The sequence below is a fragment of the Carassius auratus genome, chromosome 15 (genome assembly GCF_003368295.1).
Source record: "Carassius auratus strain Wakin chromosome 15, ASM336829v1, whole genome shotgun sequence".
Classification (NCBI taxonomy): Eukaryota; Metazoa; Chordata; class Actinopteri; order Cypriniformes; family Cyprinidae; genus Carassius; species Carassius auratus.
Window position 1 is genome coordinate 12,611,707 of NC_039257.1, and position 22,991 is coordinate 12,634,697.

The 22,991-nt window shown below is 38.9% G+C and overlaps 1 protein-coding gene and 1 long non-coding RNA gene across 3 annotated transcripts; one reads left to right on the forward strand and one right to left on the reverse strand.

Moving 5' to 3' along the window:
• Positions 1 to 4,495: 4,495 nt before the first annotated feature.
• LOC113115140 (transcription elongation factor SPT5-like) lies at positions 4,496 to 17,742 on the reverse strand. Of its 2 annotated transcripts, XM_026282454.1 has the most exons (31): positions 17,588 to 17,742; positions 16,983 to 17,107; positions 16,686 to 16,845; positions 16,514 to 16,579; positions 16,219 to 16,224; positions 15,571 to 15,582; positions 14,937 to 15,006; positions 14,785 to 14,853; positions 14,574 to 14,639; positions 14,439 to 14,469; positions 14,286 to 14,354; positions 13,762 to 14,013; positions 13,515 to 13,604; positions 13,089 to 13,159; positions 12,897 to 13,002; positions 12,722 to 12,815; positions 12,460 to 12,596; positions 12,157 to 12,312; positions 11,902 to 12,048; positions 10,537 to 10,683; positions 10,332 to 10,457; positions 10,145 to 10,229; positions 9,795 to 9,911; positions 9,503 to 9,605; positions 8,815 to 8,942; positions 8,626 to 8,731; positions 8,376 to 8,534; positions 8,129 to 8,297; positions 6,133 to 6,336; positions 5,755 to 5,850; positions 4,496 to 4,939 (listed from the first exon to the last, which is right to left on the reverse strand). In XM_026282454.1, the coding sequence occupies exons 2-31, from the start codon at positions 17,061 to 17,063 to the stop codon at positions 4,799 to 4,801; spliced, it is 3,264 nt and encodes a 1,087-aa protein (XP_026138239.1). In that variant the 5' UTR covers positions 17,064 to 17,107; positions 17,588 to 17,742; the 3' UTR covers positions 4,496 to 4,798. The 2 variants fall into 2 exon arrangements, with proteins under 2 accessions (XP_026138239.1, XP_026138240.1); XM_026282455.1 differs by lacking the exon at positions 16,219 to 16,224.
• A 430-nt stretch (positions 17,743 to 18,172) lies between these two features.
• LOC113115539 (uncharacterized) lies at positions 18,173 to 20,930 on the forward strand. Its single transcript, XR_003293902.1, has 3 exons — positions 18,173 to 18,615; positions 18,697 to 18,755; positions 18,919 to 20,930. It is a non-coding gene; the product is annotated as an uncharacterized LOC113115539 (long non-coding RNA).
• The last annotated feature ends 2,061 nt before the right edge of the window (positions 20,931 to 22,991 follow it).

The following is a 22,991-nucleotide window of genomic DNA, read 5'->3' on the forward strand; positions in this document are numbered from 1 at the left end:
GTGCCATAGCAAGCAACTTTACTGACTCAACCCCCCGCTCATGCGCCACATATACAACCAATCACTACATCTCTCCCTTTTAGCTGAAGAACTTCCAAAAGTCATAAAATAGTATAACCATGTGAACTCAACATAACATTACAATATTACATCACTCTTCCCCTTTGCTGATCATTATTATTGTTATTACAAGAGAGAGAGAGAGAGATAAACACTGATTGAGCTAGAAGGCCTGCCAACTCTCTGAGTGGTCTAATCACACAACCCACTCTGCTTCTTGTGTGCTTGCACTTTTCTTTTGCTTCTTGCACTTCTTGTGTGTTTCTTGACTTCAAGTTTCTCCATGACAGAATTTGAAGTTGTAGAAGTGAGCGATGCAAGTTCTGTGTAGCGTGAATAGTAGTCTATCACAAGCACATAATTACCCTTGTTCTTAGTGATGCCCTGATGTCCCTGATGTAATTTCTCTGGGATTTCATTGTGCATGCTGTCAGGTATTACTATTCTCTTGCCTTTCATTAACAAACCTTCCACCATGAGCAGGTCATGTCTGTGTAGTGGAATGGTTTTTTCCCTTTCCATACTATGCGAATTCAAGAGCTGAGCTGTCTGCACACTTCATCCTCTTCCTGAGCCCTCCTTACATGAGCTAACTTAGAGGATGATGCAGGGAGCTGCTGAATGACGTAGCTGACGTAAACTTTTACATGTTCCTCCATGTTGAGCTCTTCTGCTACCAGGCTATCTCTGGACAGCGTGTCAACTGTAATTAGATCTTTTACCACGACATGCACGATTTGTTAAGAAAAATGCAGAAATTGCAAGTGAAATCTTAGTAAGCGTGTGGACAGGTCATCAAGTGGTCTTGAGCCTAATAAACTGACCAACGGCTTATGATCGGTTCTGATCACAAAAAGCTAGGTCGAGGAGGTAGGACTGAAATCTTTCACAAGCCTAAGTGATTGCAAGAGCCTCCTTTTCGATTTAGGCATACCTTCTCTCTGCTGGTGTCATGCTCTGTTATATAAATCTACAGGCCTCCACTCGCCTGTAGGCTGCAGCTGAGCTCCTGAGATAGTGTCTGGGGTATTTTTAGGCTCTTTTTCTTTTTCTTTTAGGCTCTTAGACATTTTTCATTCGGGATCAAACCTTTCTGTTCCAGCCAGTTCAAGACTTTGAGAAGTCGTGTGTACACCCGAACTCTAGGATGTTATCAGCATGACAAAAAGAACCCTCCACACTTCTGGAAGTTATCTGGTGCCGATTAAAAACCAAATAGAAGGCAATCAAACAATATCTACCAAAAGGTGTAATAAAGGTAGGGGGTGGAGTTGAATCTCTGTGTAATGGAATCTGACAAAATCCAGCAGTAGCATCCAGTTTGGAGAATACTGTTGCTCCTTCCAGTTTATCCAGTGTTTCATCCATGGTAGGGAGGATGAGTTTCTCTGTCCAAACATGTTCATTCAACCGTGTAAGATCCACACAGATACGAACTTTGTCATTTGGTTTAGGTACAATGACAATTCAGTTGCTTATTCAATTGGTGTGATTACTCCTAAATCTTCCATTCTTTTCAGCTCCTCTTTCACCTTTTTCTTCATGGGCAAGGGCACCCGACGGGGCACTGACAGAGTGACAGGGAATGACTGATTCTTTCAGTGCAGATTCTTATTCTCCCTCTGTTTCCCTAATCCTGTAAAAACTTTTGGGTATAGTTCTCTATAATTTGGCTCTGATGTGCCGACTGTATGGAATAATGTATGGAGAATAGTAGTGGAGAAACCAGTCTTGGTATCACAAACACAATGTGTTTTATTATCTTATACAAGTACAACTTCTTCATTGCAGGGATGAGGATCCCATGACTCCTTTTCTGAGTACATGCTTTCTGGAATTGCTGTCAATGTGTCTAAATTTGAAAAGGATATGTTCCCCATTCACAGCAACAGTCTTTTGCCACAAATCATTTGAATTCACAGACTTTAGAACTCCCAAAAACACAGCTTCAATGCTCTCTGCTCCCTCGTCCTGATTTTTTGTTTTTCTTACACTTTCTGCACTCAGCGTCCCGTGCAGGGCAGCTTTTCAGTGGGTCTGACTGGCCACATCCTTTGTTTCCCTCTCTGTGTCTCATATTGTCAGTTTTTCCTCTCAGCTCCTTCCTGTACATGTTTTGGCTTGGTTTTGTGTTTCAACATGTACATGTTTACCTTTTTTGTGTCCTACTGTGTAAATAAGAGAGTTAACTTGATACTCCAGACTTCTCTCACTGATAACTGCAGCTATGCGGAATTGCTCAAATCTGCTAATCCAATTTGGCCAACTGCCAAAATAACTGAAGTCAGTTTTTAGGCGGGCTTATAGCGAACAGTGTATCCATCTTAAATGTTTACCTTGCTGTTATTCCATATCAAAACTTTCTGTTGTTAGTTTTCTCTCTCTCTCTGTTTTGTTTGTTTTCCCGGATCTCCCTTCTCTCTCAGCTTGGCATTGCCGTCCGATAAACTGGATTATATCAGATACTTCGTTCTGAAAAAATCTTTAAAGACCGATATGGTGTGGGTGACAGGCATTTCTCGGGCAGCAAGATAAGTCTACTTGCGACACCATGTTATGATATTATATAAATCTCGCTATGGAACTGACAGGAGAGCAATGCGTGTCATAATCAAGCAACTTGACTGAGGCCATTTACAATAGTGCGTTTTCATTTTAAAATGCATAATTTTTGTTTCGTTCACACTACTCCAAAATGGAGAATTTTGAAAATGGTGCTGACCCCGTTTTAGTTTGTAAACTGCCGGGGTTGTGTTTAAGTGTAAATGGACCAAAACTGAGACTTTCAAAAACGATGGCGTGGCTGCCCACATGATCTCTGCATACCCTTGATGACTTTGATGATATCATGTCTCTTTTGAGTATGTTGCTATATTAGTTTTGGCATGTCTCACAATCAACATTTTTACCCGCAGTGGCTGCCTTGTAATCATTAGTTAGTCTTTGAGTAACAATTCAACCTCATCATCTGTCCACACAAAGCCATCCTTGCCATCATGCTCATTGTTGAACCTTCCAGTGAAGTGAATAGTAACCGACTTCCTGTTTACACTTTAAACGCATGCTCTGTGTGCATGAAATGTCATGTGAAATGTGTTTTTGGTTATGTAGTGTAGACAAAAATAGCTTCTGAAATGCCAGTATAAACACGGATCGTTTTAATTCTAATTAATTCAAATTCTTGCATTTGGGCTGTTATCAAGCAAATGAAATCGGTATCAACAAAATTGATCTTTGGAATGCAGAGGACACACAGAAGTGGCATTAGAAGTGTAATTTAGATGCATTTACACAGTTTAATGCAACTCTGAGGGACATGGAATAGCCTACTTTAACTTTTAATACATAAATCATGTTTTGCTATTATAAACAAAACATTGAAAACTTACGTTTGAAATTATTTTAAAAATAAAAAAGGGTCCCCAAATGTGAAATTAAAACTGCCAGTAGGTGGCAGCAAGTCACTGTTAAGTAAGTCATTGCGTTTGAACTGGATCATTTTATACTATGGACGAGTCATTCCGAAAGGAATGTGTTGTTCAGAGACACAAAACAGCGCTGTGGCTGTTTGGGATGATTTTTAATAAATTTAGCAAAATCAGGAAATACGGTGTCTAAAACTTAAGTCTCTTGATATCAACTCCTTGTTTACTGAACTGTTGTATAAAATCAGCATCAAATTTGTGATCATGCTGACTTCTGACTTGACCCATATCTTAAATTATGTGATAATTCTAAACGCATTTCAAAAGGCTGATTCATGCAGTGAAAGAACGCACGTGCACCAGTCTGACCTTCTAGACTTCATCACGTGACGTACGCGCGACACGGTTTCTTTGCTTTTTCACGATATACTGGATAATATCAAATCGCACATAGGTAAAACAGCAATTGCGATATTATTGTAGGATTCGCAGACCACATTGGTCTCAACTGTAAACAAAACAACAGTTTTATTGAAAATGCTCATTAATACATTAATATTATAAATTTATTAATACACATTAATAAATAATAAATAAAATCAAATTTAAACACAAAAGCATAAAGGTTTTCTTCAATTTTAGGGTTGTGATCGTGAAGCGTGGATCCAGCTGAAGGTTAATTTCTTCAGGAACCAAACCCTTGGATGACTTTCACTGCTTTCATGTTAGACTATCATTTTCCAGTTCTCAGATCTGATGCATATGTAATAAATAAAACGGTTACATAGTTCCTAAAGTATTTAAACCCATTAATGGGCCGATCATAGGGGTTAAAGAGTTTTGAAAGACTTTTTTTTTAATGACATTAAAAGCTCTGAATGTAATGGGCCAAGATGTTAAATAAACTTTTGTGGTGCAGAGCACGGTTTCTTCTTATCTGCTGGATCTCAAATCACTCTTAAGTGAAGAAAAATGGAATTCTTCCTTATGGTTGTTGTTCTTAACACCGGCAGGCAATAAAAAGTTTAAAACGAGCTGTCGTAAGCTATTAAATATTTCATGCGAACACTCATGATGGATGGAATTTTATTTGACATTGAATCAGTTTGCCAAAAAGCATGTTTCTACACCAAAGAAGAAACAGAAAATGGACTTTCCACTAAAACCTTCAACTAAGTAAAAAAAAAAAAAAAAAAAAAAAAAGGCTAGTTAATGTAGATGATGGTGAACAGTAGAAAATCAAAGCTCACAGAAAGTGCCTAATCTGCAGCATCTGCATTCGAATAGCAAAATGTTTAAATGCATGGTTTTCTTCACACTTCCAATTTTCCAAGGAAGCGGAGATTGAGAATCTTTAATTGCTCATCCAGCTCCATCCGAACAATGCCGTCTTCACCATCAATACTGAGCAGGACTCCTGTGGCCTCCCGGTCCTCTCCCAGAATCACCTTCACCTGAGAAGCACACATTCACATTAATTCATGTAGGAGAACAATTTTCCAAATGTGTTGTTATTACACAAGTGACGCTGGATTTGGGACGTCTGATTCTGTGGGAGGAGCAGCGGGCTTATATCTAAGTGCCATTCGGTCTCTGCTTTTGCACTTGTTCATTCCTTAACTCACTGCTCATCCATTATACATTTAAAATGGAGACAATCAAAAACGGCCCTGGTTAATTCTGCAGCATGGACTTGTTTCAAGAGCGATTTCAGGCAAGTATATGCTTCATTGGTTCTTGCACGCATAATTCAGAATTTCCCAAGAATTTAAAGGCTTGTATCAAAGCTCAGGAAGATCTAATATGAAATTAGATCTTCTATCAAAAAAGTGACATACTATTCTAGCTATAACAGTAAATAATTGGTTGCTTTGGTTTTATTGCTTTGGTTTACATCTTTAGCATGAAAATATATTAATACTGTAATAAGAAGGACACTTTAAAGTGTATTATATCTAATTATTGCATTCTTTAACATACTTTTTGTTCATTTAAAAGCAATAGACAGTACATACAGGCACATATTCAGAAGATTGTAGGTCTGACTAAATATAAATTGATTAAAATGTATCTACAGAAAGCTTGAAGTGTCTGCTTTAAAATGAACCAATACAGTAGATTGTAAAAGTAACAAAGTTTTCTTTGCCAAAATTGTGAGATGAAGTTCATAATCAAAATAACACATCTCATAATTATTTAAAGGCCTTGCGCTAACATACTTAAATCACAATAAAATCAATCACATTTGGTAACACAAGACCAGCAGTACCTTGTTGTTTTTGGTTGGTGTAACAGGTTCCAAGTGTTCACTTGAAATACTAACGACCTTCTCCGTGTCTTGCAGGAAAACAGAGCACATCCCCCCCTAAGCGAAAGAAAAAATTCCCCATGGATGAATCAGAGTGAAATTGTGATGTCTATACAACAAACGAACAAGGTATGGCTCATCATAAGATCGAACAATGAATGGAACATTATCACAACAGACACGAGCTTAATACATTAACAAAACAAAAATCAGCCCCGGGCATCTCGGCACTACTTCTGCAATATGCAAATCCAAACTACACATGCTTCTGCTTGCAGATCCTTGCTGAAAGTCACAGGATATCTAGACAGATGTGTAAATCAGATGTGCAGCACTCACAGTGACGCTCCGGATGACACCGGTCTGATTGATGACGCCTCCATCCTGGAATGTGTCTTTCACACGCACCATGATGTCTGTGGTGACCCAGTCACTGGAGGCCTGGTCGATGTTAGATCCGGGGGTGTGAGGGTTGTAGCCTCCTGGAGATGGAGCTCCAGGAGTCATTGGACTGTACCCTACCGGACTGGGACTCGGACTGGCCTGAAGATCACATGAAGCACAATTCAACCTGATATTGTTTGTGCAGTCAACTATTGTGAAAAAAGCTTTATTGCTCCAAGCTTATGCAATTTTACAAGTTTGTTTTAGTGTTTTAACTGAACCCCAACCTTCCGCTCTCTCTCGTAAGGCCAATAAGGAAGTGAGTAAAACTGAAAACTAAAATTCATTGACTGTCCACTTGAGGCTGGCTGCAAAAGGGAGTCAGTCCCATAGACTCCCCATGTTAAAATGCCCATCTTTACAGCAGTAAAAAAAACATGTTTACAGCCTGGTGCAATAAAAAAGATTTTGGTCTAAATAGCTACAACTGTGAGGGTGGTGAATTTTTTTTTATAACTTCCATTTAAATTATATTATGACTTAAAAAGTTCTGCATAATTAAGGGCGTGGTCACTTGATTGACAGGTGGTTTGCCGCTGCTGACAGTACAGTCGCGCTAGGTGGGCTTGGCTAGCTTGGCAAAAACACACTTCAGGAGTCTACGGGTGATGTCACAGACACCATGTCCATGTTTTTATACAGTCTATGGTTTTAACGGTGGAAAGACATAGGAAATCTGCTTGTAAACATGATCGTGTAACATTACATTTACCTCGGGAAAGACAATCAATGTCCATAGATTGTAAGTTAACTAGAAAATTCTAGAGGAGTATTTTGTTATATATGCACTATAATACATTCATTATATTCTTACTTAACCTGATTTCTTCATTATTTAAAGAACCTTTGAACAAATCTCTCATGAAGTTATTACATCCTCCATTTAGATGTTTAAATGTCATATTACGGTTTATATTACAGTTAACTACAATTAAACTGAAATGTATTGATTTATTTTTACACAACAAACCTCTGACCAGCATCAAAAAAAGAAAGACAAGATTAAAGTTTGCACCAGCCACTAGTTCTGGGACAGAGTTTTATGGACAGATGGGAAAGATTAACCTTAATGTAAGTGATGCGAAAGCAAAAGTTTGGAAAAAAAGGGGAACTCCAAATGATCCCAAGCATACAAGCTCATCTGTAAAGCTCGGTGGAGGTGGTGTCATGTCATGGGAATGCATGGCTGTCTCTGGAACAGGCCTTCTCAATTTAATTGATGTATGACGGCAGCTGCAGAATGGATTTGGAAGGGTACAAAACCATCTTGACTATAAATATTCAAGAAACTAACACCAGACACATCATAAAGTGCTTCTCATTGAATCAGGACAATGACCCAAAAGCCAGTTCAGTCGAGGAGTTTATCAGAGCAAAGAAATGTGAAGTCTGGATTGCCCAAATCAATCTCCAGATTTAAATTCGATTGAACATTAATTTCACCAGCTGAAGAGGAGACTAAAGACAGAAAGTCTCCAAAACAAGCAACAACTGGCATTAAAGGCTGGGAAAAGCATTTCAAAGCATAAGACCACTGCTCTGATTGCACGCAAGGGATCTGCAACTAAATATTAGCTTTTAAGATTTTATATCTGCCTTAAGTGCAACTGTCCCAATACTCATGCTCACATCAAATAGTGGGATGAACTCGAAAAGTGTTGTCCTTTTTATTTGGTAAAACCTGTATGCGCTGAAACTAATAATTTATAGGAGCTAATATTTAAATGTGACATTCTGTAGTTTTGTCTCATTTAAATCATATTTGCAAATGTCTTTACTCCACGGTAATCAGAGAAATTTTGTCTTTACTGTTCCAATACTATATATATATATTGGAGGGCACTGTATACATAACTACAAATTTTATTGTTATCAGCGGCCAGAACTGTACCTGGTAGGCCATGGGTGACGGGGTTGGGTGGTAACTGGCGGGCGAGTGAGTGTTTTGGTATCCCACTGGGCTTGGGGCAACTTGGTGGTAACTCTGTGGGCTGGGGCTGGGCTGGTAGGACCCTTGTGGAGAGGGAGCTGTATATGGGGAATACTGGTCTGTGTTGTACCTATGGTGCAAAAACATACTACGTTTAAGATGCTCTCAAGCCAGAGCAGAATCATTGAGCATGTGATTGAGCCCTCACATGGCAGGAGTCCCAGGAGTCTGAGGGTTGTACTGAGGGTTGACCTGTGGGGAGGGCACTTCTGGGTAGCCAGGAGTCTGAGGATTGGGCGTACCGCCATAGCCTTGAGGAGATGGAGAGGGTTCGTCATCATAGGCGTACTCGTAATCTTCATCGGCCCTGAAAACAGAAGGAAAACCAGATGAAGTTGAGGTTTGTGTGATTGTTTGATCGCATGCATGTGCTTGTTTGTCCTCGCCCTGCTTCTTACCGTGATGGTGTGTTTGGATTGTTGGGGTCCCAAGCGCCACTCTGACCTGGAGTCCTGCTCCCATCATGCAGAGGAGTCTGAGAGCCATAGTGAGGAGTACGGCTTCCTATGAGCAATGAAAGACAGGTTAAAAAAACAAAAAAACAATGTGTTTGCAAGTTTATAAGAATATATTTAGGCATTTCTTACCATCATGGATTGGTGTCTGGCTACCGTACATGGGGGTACGTGAGCCAGTTCCATAAATGGGTGTCTGGGAACCATACATCGGGGTTCGTAAATGCGTGGAAGACCTTCCTTGTCTTTCTTTGCCTCCACTGATTTAAAGAGAGCAAAATGATTGAGGGGTTAAAAAGAGAAACAAGAACAAGAACAAACCTAACCCTGTTTTTAACATTGATAAATGTTTCTTAAGCAGAAAATCAACACATTAGAGTGATTAATTGTAATATTTCACAATATTACTGTTTTACTTTATCTTTGATCAAACAAATGCAGCCTGGTTGAACTTAAGAGACTTCTCCTTTAACCTCTGAGGTGTGCAATATGCAAATATGCCCCGGGATCAACTATCCCTGTGCTTTTCATAGAGCTGCTACAGTTGGGCTGTCCTTTTGGTCATAGTTTACTGCACCAGTGAAATAAAAAACAACATGTCAGACGAACACAATCCAGTCTACAGACTCACAAAGAACGTTTCCCACACAGGACCAGCCACTTTTATTTACATTTTCTGTGTGGGGAAGATATGTTAAACGAAGCTGAGTGTATTGCCCTTTACTGGCAGCAAGTCAGTAAATAAAATTAGCCCAAAAGATGGAATAAAAAAATGTGAAAGCAGCAGAGAAAGTCTAAATGTTTGTGCTCTATAACATACACAGTTGTAAGACGCTGTCGGTCCACAGAGATGGTCTGGCAGGTCGAGTGGAGCTCTACTCTAGCGGTTGATTCTGTGGCATCCTTCACCACACCAATGTAGCCTGTGGAAATGTAGGAGGCGTTACGAAACCTGTGGCTTATAAGAATACAAGACAAAGTGAACATATGGTGGTCTCAAAGTATTTGGACACTGATGCCACGTGTTATAAAATGCAATGTAAATTGCACAAAACACTAAACCAAAGCCAAATGTTTTTCACAAAAGGTCACTCCAATATAATTTAATTTACCTTTGTACGGTCCCTGGGATATACGGACAGTCTGCCCAATCAGATCATTGTCTCGTCGGCCACGGCCCCGACCCATGCCGCCACCACCACCACCACCTCCACCCCTTTGCTGCTGACCTGAAAAAAAAAAAAATGAAAAAAGATCTAAATCAAAATAAAAGTAGTTTTTATATCATTGATCAAATGACAACCAGACAGACCAATAGGGAAGTTTTTAAGATATTGGCAGACAAACACACAAGTGTTTAAATGGATAATTAGATCCTTTTGCATGTTTGAACCTTTTGATACAAGCCCAGATTTTCAGCCAATGTGTTACAAAACCCTGTGAGTTAGGTGAAATTGCTTACCACCTCCGCCAGGGTGCATCGGGCTGCTGATGCGTGGACTCATGGGTGCAAAGCCTCCCACTGTAAAATTGGTCACGTCTCTGGGCTTTGGGGGGAAAAAAATAAATAAATAATTTGGGATCATTTTTAAACAGGGAAGTTTGGAAACATGTAAGATTTGTCCACAGATGTAGCAGAACCGACCTACCTTTGAGCCGCCCGCCAGAACAAGGTGGCGTGCTTTACAGACAAACATGCCTCCGTTTTCAACCAGCTTCTTGCAGTGAAGAAAAGCAAAGCCTCTGAAGATGTGCCGAATTTCCCCTTCACGGCCCTGACGGATCACATAAAGGAGAATATTAACTTCCTCCAATGCGGATTTGTCAAACCTTTATTATGTCTCTGGTAGTTACCGAATGAGGTCCATCAATGACTTTTACAATATCCTTCACATGGATGTTGTTTTGCTCCGAGTCGAGAGCGACAGCAAAGCGGTTGTCCTTCCGCCTGTTTACCGCCTGGTGCCGTGCAGTCAAAACTTTCCCGTGCATGTTCAGAACCTAAAAATGAATCCGTGTGAAAGAGTTCTTATCTTTAAAGCATACAGAAGGAGTTAAAAAGAGCAATACATTCCTAAATATATTTGAATACTTTTATAAAAATACATGTTAAAAAAAATTATAGGTTAACATTATATTTTGTCAGCTCAAGTCAGGGATGGAAATGAAGTTCACATGGGGAAAAGTCCCTGTTCAACACTATCTCTGAAAGAAATATCGGCCTGCAATCCTTTACGCCATCGACAAATGAACGAACAGCGTTTTTAATACATAGTTTTTATGCGTCTCGACATGCCCGAGCTGTCATACATGACAGCGATACAATGTTGTTTATACAAACAAAAATGAACAGCGTAACAACTTCTAACTTCTGAAAAAGTACTTGAAGACTAGAAATAAAATGCATCCCCCGGACAGCAGTTATTAGACACACGACCGATAATACTGTTTGTTAGTTTGTTTATTATGCCGTTAAATACAATAAGATAAACACAAACTGTCCATATAATCTAAAATGTCGCAGAATGCTGGAGGAGAATGAACTTACCGGGGTTTGACATAGACATGACAGTATGCAGAAATGTGTGCATGATAAATTCAACTCTTCACGCAATCTTGTATATCATGAGCGCCTGCTACAAAATGTACTGTAAATAACCAACAAATATCACTCGGCCAGTGGCACTAACTTCAGCTGCAAACACTGAACTGGGAACAATGCCGCCGTTTCAAGCTCAGTTTACACTGCCTTTCTCCACGGAGCTGCTTCGGATGATATTACACTTTATTGCATGTTGTACACACACCAGGGACGGAAATTACATTTTTTGTCCACCGTCCAGGTGAAACAATATTTTTTTTTTATTTACCCGCCACGGTGGCTGGTAGGTGAAGCGAGTTTACCCGCCACAACACAAAAATCACCCGCATTTGGCTGGTGGCGGCTGCTTATTTCCATCCATGGGTCAAGTACATACATGAACCACCAACTCGACCCTGTGTGTGATTCATGATCATATCGCAATCCCGTTCCTGCTGATGTGACAATGTTATTGAAATGCAAGCATAGAGGCTATAAAACACAGCCGCACCAGGGTTTTGTCAAGATAGTCACAGAGTGAAAAGTGTGCTATTGTTGTGAAGAAACATATCCAGCAAATGTGCACTACCGAGTTTAGTTTACATTACACTTAAACCTGCTTTCTCTTGAACTTTTACCTGGAAGGTCTCTCTTTCCAGCCTGACAATGACACCTACAGTTTGGGGGTCTAATTGTACCAGCTCTCCCCACTCATGCTGGCCTCCTGCATCCACACCTGAGGCAGTCTCCGAGCACAGCTGCAGGTCCCGGGGCAAGACTTTCAACTGGAACAAAAACAGACATATATCATATCTGACAGAGAAAACACAACATTAACCGCTGTATATTACATGCTTCTCAGAAAAATTATACACCTTACTAGTGAAACCTACCTCATGCATAGTGAGATCGGAGAACAGAATGACAAAGTTTTCCTCCACACGGACTATGAGGCCGGTGTCACCTTCAAAACGCCCTGCGATGACCTTCACATGGTCGCCCATACGGAAATACTTCTTCAACTCATGAGCTGGAAACTCAAGAGGGTCCTAAACAAAAACAAAGGCAAGACAGTAAGGCAATTATCATGGTGTAAAAGGGAAGAACAGGATTTTCAGGATATTTGAACTCACAAAACTTTCGTATTCCATTTAGTGGCACAGAATTGACACAGAAACACGTGAGGATTTATTCACCTTGAGATCTTCATGCTTGGGCATGATCGTGATCTTGTTGCCATCCACACTCAGGATTTTACCCTGAAGGTTGATCAACTCTCCCTCACACACTTCCACGTTATCTCCTGCCTGGAGATTGTGCTCACGTTCCTTACCTGTATAAACAAAACCTTTGTGAATAACTTTGCAAAAAATGCATGCATGGAAGGATTGCGCAATACATTGGTAAAAAAACTAAAAAAACAAACAAAAAATGGTTTCACTGTCTGCATGCATTTACCCGTTGTCTCTGTGACTACTTCAAGGTCAATCCCCTCTGGCTGGTCCTCAAACTTTTCCAGCTCTGACAGAGTGGGTTTGACCCCATCTGTGATCTATGCAAAAAGAGACATGATATACCAATAAGGAACAATTAGACAGCTACCTAGAGCCCCAATAAGTGTGAGGGATCTTACCACGGCTGACATAGCAAAGCTTTTAAACAGGAAGCCTTTGCGGCTGTATCGGTTGCCTTCAAATATCATGAAGTCCCCGTCATGGCTGACCTCACCACCAAGAGACCTGTAGAGCAGAGCATGTGTTAGTGTGACTGACATATTTCAAAAGGTTTTGATTATGAGCGACTCAAAATCAGAGCGATCCTTTACCTGATCTTTTCAGCATCAAAAAGCCTCTGAGCCGGCCTCTTAAACTTCTTTCTCTTTGCAAACCAGTCTTTCTGTACAATAAAAGACAAAGCCGGGGTCACACCACTAAAAAGCCACATAGCATATATACACTACCATCCAGGTTTAGGCTCAGTAATGTTTTAAAAGCAGCATCTTATGATCACAAAAGCCACGTTTATCCTATTAAAAGGTAAAATCAGTACATACTGTGAAATTTTTAAACTTAAAATCACTGTTTCGCAGTGATTTTTTTTAAAGGAATAATCAATTGAATTCATCCTTGCTGAATAAAAAGTATTTTTTTCTTTCAAAAAAAAAAAAAAAAAAAAAGTAAAATGACTCCAAACTTCTGAACAGTAGCATAAATATATTATGATTATATATGATTGTGATGATGTAACCTACCATACTCATCCTCGCTTTAATGCGATCTAAATCAATACGAGGAATCATTTTCAGTGAGATCGTATTTTGGCTGGGTTCAACATAGTCCACCTAAACAAGGCAAATAAATACACGCATCAAATATTTTTATGCCACAGATGTAGAGCTGTATGAATGACAAATTGAATAACGTAACTAAAATATCTAGCACCCTATTTGGGAGACGTTTCCTTTATTACTATATAGCCAAGTCTTCAGAAGTACCCACCTGGGCAATGTCATCTTTATAAAGGCCTCTCTTAAGACGAACCCAAGACTTGGGTTTCAGGTTAGTCACTTCCTTAACCACCTTCAGCACATCTGTCATCTCTTTAATGGGCACCATCTGCTGGTTCCAGAAGCCCATACGCAGGTTTCCAACACCCTCAATGGCAGACTTGACATGGGTCTGCTTGTACGCCTCCACATAGATGTAGCCTTTGACGTGTTCAGGGGCCACCACTGATTTGATCTGAAGCGGCTGTGGAGAGAAACACAACATATTAGTACCACAAACATTGTAGTCTCTCTCTTGGCCTACAAATTGCTAAAGAAAAACAAATGAAACTTGAGACAATTGCTTTTAGGAAAACTTAATGTGAGGCACACAAAATACAATTCACACAGTTCTGTGCCTTACATAAGGATTTCAATGATGCGAGTCAAAAGAACTGGCAACATTTCAAGTATTAACCAACCAGGGCGTAATCCAAACAAACTGACATCAAGTCAAAGGGAAAGTGGAAAACATACTGTGTCAGTGCACTGATAAGCAATGAATTTCCGCATCAAGGCAATGGCAGTCGCTCTCTCCTCTCCAATCTGCAGAGAAACAGAAGAATTGAACCCTGCACATACAGTGGCCTCATCACAACACCTATATGCCTCATGTTAGATAGTACTAACCTTACACTTAACAGTCCACAAATTAGGATCCCTGCAAGAGACAAATCTCTTAACACAAGCCCAGTGATCTTTACAGAAATACTTAATTTAGTATGTTTAATCAACAATAAAAACATTTATATTATTTTTTCATACTTGACGCCAGGAAGCAACTGTTGCTGGGTGATGTCATCAGAAAGATCCTCAGATCCGCCATAGAAACTGAAGTAAACAGCAGAACAGGAATATTTCGTGAGGTTAACGAGCCAAAACTGAATTCCTTTTATTTCAACATGCTTGTGCTGAATTGAGACACTTCGTAAAAGTAGCATGCACTTAAGAGTAGATGTGAACTCTGTTGACTTACTGTTCGCCACCTGAGGACTTCGCATATTTCCTCATGTAATACTCCCCCAGAGCTTCCTCACGTGAATCCCTGTAGAGAAAAGAAGATATTTAACAAGACTTCCATACTTCAGATTCAGTCATGTGGAAGTGTGAGCAGTGTAGCTGTCTCACCTCCAGAGATTCTGCAACCTCCTTGAACCGGAGTGATCCTCGTCCAAAACTACATGGTCAATGTTGGACACTAACAGATGAAAACAGAATGAACAATTATATAACAAAAACTGGATACTGTGACTGGAAAAAAAAACTCAAAAATTGTCAGTAGCTACGTTTACACGCAGCATAATGATCTGTTAATAATTTGACTGATCGCTCAAGCGGAGTGATCTGGAGGTGCAGATCTTAATGCATTAAATAGAAGAACTGTAATCTAAACCTTTGATTGTTTGTAAACCATTATTTATTACACTTTTTTTTTTTAGATGTGATGTGCAATTAAATGTACCGGTAATAAAATATTGTTCAAATGTTTGAGGTCCGTAATATTTTTTATTTTTTAAGTTCTTGAAAGAAGTCTCATGCTCACCAAGGCTGCATTCATTCGATCAAAAATACAGTAAAAACAAGAATATTATGAAACATTACTACAACTTATATTTTTCTACTCATATATTTCACAATGCAATTTATTTCTGTGATGCAAAGCTGATTTGGTATCGTGCTTTCTGAATCTGCAGCCAGACGGTCTACAAGCAGTGCATGTAAACACAGCTACTGAACCCACCATGAAGATTTATGCACATACCTTCGGCCTCTTCTGCTCAAATCCAGAGTTGAGGGAGGAAGGGAGGAACATGAGCCATAAAACAAAATCATGTGCACACAGCATTTTTCAGGCAAGGGCAAAGACAGGACCATGTAAACAGAAATAAAAAGGGAAATTACTGATGATGGACAGACTTACATGTGGTATATATTAAAGATGAAAACTACATGATAATGATGTTATGTCACTGTTAACTGATGCAATACAATACGCACACTTGAATACTACCAAGAACAAGGAATTGGGTTTTGTTTTCTGTTCATAGGAGCATTTTCAGGCAAATGACCATATTTGATTCCCTTTCAGAAATCAGTCAGCCCCCCCTTTAAAGTCCCCTGTTCAAAAGATGGTGCATTTTCAAATTATGGCCTATATTAACTTTGACCTACTCAGCATATTTTGATGACACAAAGAAATGTATTGCTAAAAGTCAATTTGCCATCCATGCTCCTTGTTTAGAAATGTAAGCAAATTAAACATTCGCCAAACAACTTTAAACATCACAAACAAATGTTAGAGGGGTGCAGACCATGAGTATGGATTTTAACGAATGAGAAATAATGATTTGAGAATCAGTTCAATTAGACAGAAAAATAAACAGAGCAGAGAAATCTGGAGTTGGTTTACCGTTAACTGAAGGAGGCATGCATAAGAAATAAAAAAAATCAATGAGCGTCTGTTGTTGTCAGAATTTCATTTCAAATGCCTCCATTTCATAAAGTGATAAATATGATATAACGCATATAGGCCTAAACACATGCTAGTCACATAATATCAAAATAAATCTTTACTTGCCAGAGTTTAAAGTATGCATACAGGGAACACAATTGCATATAATACAAACATTAAATATATAATAAGATATCGTTTAAATTGTAACAAACAAAACATTCACAATTCATTTAAAAGAATAATTTCTTACCTTTTTCTAAGATGTCTTCAGCACCATCTTCCCATGGATCTTCATCTTCATACTCATCATCAACATCTAGTCAAAGATGGAATAAAATACACAATATTATAGCTTTTCAAATGACATCTACGCAAAATATGTTGCTTAATCTAAGAAATAGGTTGGTACGGGATTTTCTAACCGGCTTCATCCAAGATGAAGCCCCCATGCCTAGGTTTTTTCCTGGGCCGGTCATCATCCTCTTCTTCCTCTTCGTCATACTCCTCCTCGTCCTCCAAATCTTCTCCCTCCTCCTCCTCAGCCTTGTCACTGCCAGCTACACTCCCCTGTCCCTCCTCATCCTTACAGAAACGTGCGGAGTTTTTTTTTTTAACCATTTCAGATAAACAAAATACAGCATGGTTTTATCTAAGTTACCATAAAAGCTATTCATCGACTATTTTCTGACACGTTGGAGGAGGATCTGGCTGTCTCGTACCTCGTTCTCCTCAGCTTCCTCAGCCTCGCTGCTCCTCTCGCTCTGATTATCAGAGAAGTCGCTGTCATCGCTGTCAGACATCTCTTTGTTTTCTTCTAATGTTATGTGTTATCCAGACGGCAACACTAATGTACAAACCACATCAAATGCATGTTAAATAAACACACAGAATAGTAAACCGTTACAAACAGATGAAAGATTCATCTATGCACACAGCGGTTTAAATGTTATTTGACTGAAAACAGCTATTTGACTAAATAGAAAAAGAGACACGGCGAATGATGCGTGTCATAGCGCAATTTGATTAAACAGGACACTGTATTTCTTTACTTGGGTATGAATAATACGACTTACGAGTTTAAAACTACAGGTAAACATCAACAGTTAACCTAGTGTGTTCCTGTTGTCTTGGGATTTAACGTTTACTGTTTAGGGTGATGTGCTGTGGCTAATAATGCTAAATCCAGTCGACAAGGAATTAGCACACGAGCTAGCTAGCACACATCTTCTTATCACACACATACCTTAACTCGTGGCTTAATGACCACGGTCACATCTTAGTTTACTACGAAAATACCATGCCGTTAAGTATGTCTTAAACTTACCATTAAAGAGCGTGTAAAAAGACTTGGTAGCTTTAAACAGCTGTCTGGTTTTGCTTCAATCAGGCAGTGAAGGCCAATGTTGTTTTCTTTCCTTAAACTTCCGTGAGCGACGAGAAGAGCGAGAGCTGCAGAGCGCCATGTAGTGCTTTGGAGGACAAACGCGTTGTTTCAAGCAAAGGTGTAGTCCAAGTTAGTTGTCATTTTCCTTTTTAGATGTTATCCATGTTTTATGTTCAATGACATGCAAGCAAACAACCAAACAAAAGATTTCAACAAAAAATAAGGTATTCACTTCCTTCCCGTCACATGAGGCTGTCAAGTTCCCTACTTCCAGGAGGCATGGCAACCCTCCCAAAGAATTGTAATTTTCAAGTTACTGATAAGTATTTTTTGCTGTATATATATATATATATATATATATACACACACACACACACACACACATAATCATGAAGGTCTCTAGAACCATCCAAACAAAACAAATCTTCAAGGAGATCTATAGTTTTTCGAATACTTAGTCAAAAGTCCAAGTGGCAACTATAGTTTTGTTTAGTACTTCTTCCTTTCATAGTATCCCATATGAAACATAACTTATGAAATCACCTATTAAAGTCAGCCATTAAATGCTATGGGCCTGAAAAATGCGTAATTTTCTTTCAGGTATAACTTTTTTTATTATATATGTAACCGGCAGAGTAGTCGCTGTCTGGGTGAAGTTTGTCCCTCTGCAGCTACGGTAGCCCTCCGATGTCATGGTGCCCAGCTGGCTGCTGAGTGATTAACAATTCAATTAGCAGTCAGGCTGGGTGCTATATAACTGACCTCACTGTTGGGCTAAGAGAGATTTCCTGGTCTACAGTTTAACGGTTTTGTTGCTGTTTGGATGTGTTGTGCCTTTGTGTAACCAAAGTATTTGTAGAGGACTATACAATGTAGCAGTATTGTTTGTTTAATACTGGGTCATTGGAAAATAGGTGTTGGACTGATTGCCAGACGCTTCCGGGTAGTCGTGCAGTGTACTACTAAAGGTATTTTTGTGCGTTTTACGGCTTTATTATGTGGGTGTCATTGGACATGCTTTGTAGTTTAATAAGGATATTTGTGCACAGGTCTTGGGCAGAGCACCTGCCGGGTCGCTGTATCACAATTAAGCCACAGTATCTAAAAGGTAAATGTTTGTTATAGGAAGAACACCAGTGTTAGCCAGTATGCTAGCTTTTAACACATGTAAAATGAGTTTGATTGTGTTGACCTGATATAATGCATAGCTGTGTTAATTGTTAACTCTTAATAGAAATGTATTAAATGAATATATTGTGTAACTTATGTAGGATATTGAAGACTGGTGCAAGGGCTCGTTTTCCTCTGGTCATCTTGTCACATGGAGGTAGATTGCTCCTGCTGCTTTGCCTTGCTTAAATTAAGTGTATTGATAGCTGTGCCTCTTATATTTTTCTCTTTCTTCGTTATTTTGCTGTGGCCTTTTGTCTAGTGCCCCTGTTGGACCGTTGTGGTATTGGCTGTTCCAATCTTATACATAGTCTTAAGATTCTGTTTGGATGTATATCTTATCTATCTTGCTAGTGATTATGACCTCTTTGCCTTCCATCTTTTTCTAGAGTATTTAAGCAGCTGCTTATAGGAGAGGTTCCTGGATTTTCATGCACTGCACTGTGTATTGTAGTGGTAAAGTGCACCTCACAATATTGATTGAATCCCTTGCTTGCAGTGGTTGTGCGTGTGCGCGTTGTGAATGCGTTTTACTGTAGGCACCAGAGTTTAGAGCACGGTTGGTGAACTTCACATTTATCCCGGACAAGTAACCTTTTCTGACAGCGAATTAATATGACCCCTGTTACACTGCTAATTATAGTGTCCCCTGTAGCAGCCAATACCAGTCCTGGCCATCCTCCGTAAACAGTCTTTTGGTTGCAACTACTGTGCCTCTACCATGACTGTGGCTCTTTTAATTGTACCACTTACTAATAAAGTGTCTCTAACTACTGAAAGCATGTTGGTTTAGTTAATCTCTGGTGTATTTCTATGAACCTGCTTGCCTTAGGTTAGGTATTCAGCAGTTATTACGCAAAGTATATCTTGGTGTGAGAAGCACCAGGTGGCGTAGTAAAGAACGTTAAGCCTAGATTTGGTAAAAGTTCTCTTAAGGTCACCTAGATTTTTTTTTTTTTTCATTTAACACTTGTAAGAATGAAAATACCTGCATGTTCATTAAGTAAATAAGTGATCATGAGTGTAGCAGACTAATTTATACTTATGTAAATATATTTTAAAGTATCATTCATTTCATGAATAAAGGACTCTTGTCAAGGTTAGTCCATTTGACCGAATTAATATGTGACTATTTATAAAATATGAGATTTTGCATATTTGCGTCAAAGTATAGTATGCAAATAGGTTTAAACGTATATATCTATTTTTACCTTCACTGCAGTACTCCGTGTAGGCTACTTATACTAAAATTGCTTGCATAAAGGAAAGTCCACCCAAAATCGGAAATTGTGCCACAACACTGATGTACAAAAATTATAGCGATGTAAGAATGAAATGAGTAAACAAAAATAAGAATAAAATATAAAGGTATATTGCAGAATTAAATATAGAATGCAAAATAATGCGGAACACGGTTATTTTGCAAAATGTTGGTAGGTAACCAAACAGTTAAATGCATAATTTTCATTCAGGTATACCCTTTTTGTTATATAGATGTAATATTTTCTTATTTGCATTTATTGATACACGCCCTGTTGGGTCAACTTAATGGCTGCACTTTCGTCTGCACTATGTCCCACCATTTTAAGACAAATGGATTTGTGTTATCATATTCAATAGATTATAAGCTAGATGCAGCCTTTTTGGGGTTTGCAACAAATGTTCTTTGAATTTTATGCATGATAAATTTGTTTATGAATAAAGATTGATCTGTTGAAAGCAGTTATTTTGAGTTTGATGCCAAATGCTCTCCTCCTATTCAAATATGACATTGAAGGGATGAATACAAATTTGCCCACTAGCAACTATAATTCAGACAGGAACCACTTTGGCAAGTTTACTTGAGTTTATTGAACACAATTTATCTTTGGCGGCATGGTTCCTTATGGGGGTTCTTGCTCCCAGAATAATTGAACATACAAGAGCTTTAACATTAACCCCCGGAACCATGAATTTAGAAATACATAAAGACTTTTTATAACGTCTTTAAAGCAAACGGTGATAATCGTGTAGATGTGGCAGTGGTACGTCTATCCTGTAGCCTGATTATAAAGATGGGTGTCTCTCCGCGATGAGGTCCATGCCAGCTAAGATTTTTGGAAGCCTTAGTGATCTGAAACAAACAAGACGACAGCCAGAAGGTGCGCAGTAATGTGCTCATGCATATAATGGGGAGGGAGGGAGGGTTGCGAGTCGTTGAGCATACTTACCGAGCAGTAGTGGCACGTATATATATATATATGTCCCGTGTCTAATAGGAGAGATGTGGTGATTGGAGCGATTTGACAGCTGACCGCATCAGCTGTTCACAGCCTTGCCTCCGTGGCCTGACTGAACTGACGCTGCGCTCGATTTGCCACACATTCAAATAGGATTTTCAAGAAAAAAGTTCACATAGGACACTATTAACATGATTATATGCATGAAACCATTCAGAAAAATGTGGCCACAAATGGGTTAATAGTTACTGATCAACTATTAGTGTGTTTTTATCTCAAGGGTTTTCCTCTTTTTAATCTATTTTTAAAGCAAACAGCAATGGCTACAAAGTGCATCTGTGAGGCACTCTCTCAACTCATTGATAATAAGAATAACTACTTACTAAAATATTTTCCTTTCTAAATGAAGTATTGTTTTTGTCCTTTTCCTTTGCTATTGTAGATTTCAATGCAGTGCTGTTTCTTGTTCTTTGTTTTGTTTTTGTTTTTTTGCAACAAAAAAACTACAGGAAATACAGAAGATTTTTACTTCCCCATACAATTCACTGTGATACACCCTATTTTGTAAATAGCCTAATTAAAAATTGTAATTACCAAAAAATAAAAGAAACAATATTAACATTTACACTGAGCAGATGCTTTTATGCAAAGTGACTTTTAAATGAGGACAATGGAAGCAATCAAAAACAACAAAAGAGCAATGTTATATGTGCAATAAGTCTCAGAGCTTAACGCAGTACACATAGCACATAGAAAATAATGAGCAAGGTAGTGTAGAGGTTGAAAGGAGCTAAATTATTTCCTTATGAAATTAACCCCTCAAGCCAAAACACAGGAACTCAAAGGAAACAGATACCATGCTGCCATGCAATAAAACAATAAAACTGATCTGGAAAAGAGATCTCCAAGGAGCATAAACAACACCTATTTCCTTGCTCATTTACGACCTCCTTTTCCCTCTCCTCTCCCCTTCCTGCCTCTGATTCTGGCTACTCCCCTCCAAAAGCAAGAATAATTGGTCTCAATTTCACAGAAGTCACTTGTATTATAAGAATGATTGCCAGAGATGGGCATAAATATATGGAAATGTATTTAAAATACAAATACAAAATACTGTGTGGAAAAATGTATTTAAATACAAATACAAAATACTGTGTGGAAAAAAATGTATTTAGATACAAATACATACAGTAAATACATACAGTATTTTGTATTTTGAGAAGTGTTTAAGAAGTGTACTAAAAAACTTTTTCACATGTGTCGTCAAAATGACCCACAACCTAATCATGTGAAAAAATCCATTTATTCACAAACTTCTCACGAGACGAGTGTTTGACATAGACAGTATAAGATATGTTTGACAAATTATTCGGCAAACTACTTCCTCTCATCGCTGCTTTTTCTTGGTTTGGAGAACAATTACTCAGAGTCGCCTTCTGTCGTTTCACAGAATTATACAACGGAGAGCATGTCGAGCATAAAAGCCTTGTAGGTTTACTGGAGTAACACAGTAAGCAGGTTCATTGCGTAGAGCCATGCGAATTGCGAAAGTATAAACAAGGCTTCAACTGCACAAAGCTAAAGAGAAAGCGGAAAGTCCTATGTAAAAGATTTAGAAAAAGTTCCATCGATTCACAATTTATACCATCGCTACGAATCTACGATAGTGTCATATGATATCACCGATCCCTAACATGCAGTAACGTTAATGACTCAAACACATTTGACAAGCTACTTTAATCAACAAGTAGCACATCCTCACTTTATTCCAGAAAAGTTGCCGATCCAAGGCTGGGTTGTACAGCTGCGGTTCACGTGGATGAATGTTGGGGTTGGGGGGAGGGGAAGGGGCGTGTGTGGTCTGAACTAGTTGATGCATGAAAACAGCACCCTGATAAAGAGGTTGACTGGCTCAAAGTATTTTGAAAATACAAAAATGCTCGTCTTAAATGTAT

Bases quoted from the DNA above. Each gene is read 5' to 3' on its own strand.
- LOC113115140 (XM_026282454.1), bottom strand. From the start codon at position 17,063: ATGTCTGACAGCGATGACAGCGACTTCTCTGATAATCAGAGCGAGAGG. The intron at 12,313-12,459 runs GTGAATAAATCC...GTTTTTGTTTAG, and splicing joins CCAAGCATGAAGATCTCAAG to GACCCTCTTGAGTTTCCAGC. The intron at 4,940-5,754 runs GTACTGCTGGTC...TGTGCTTCTCAG, and splicing joins CACCAACCAAAAACAACAAG to GTGAAGGTGATTCTGGGAGA.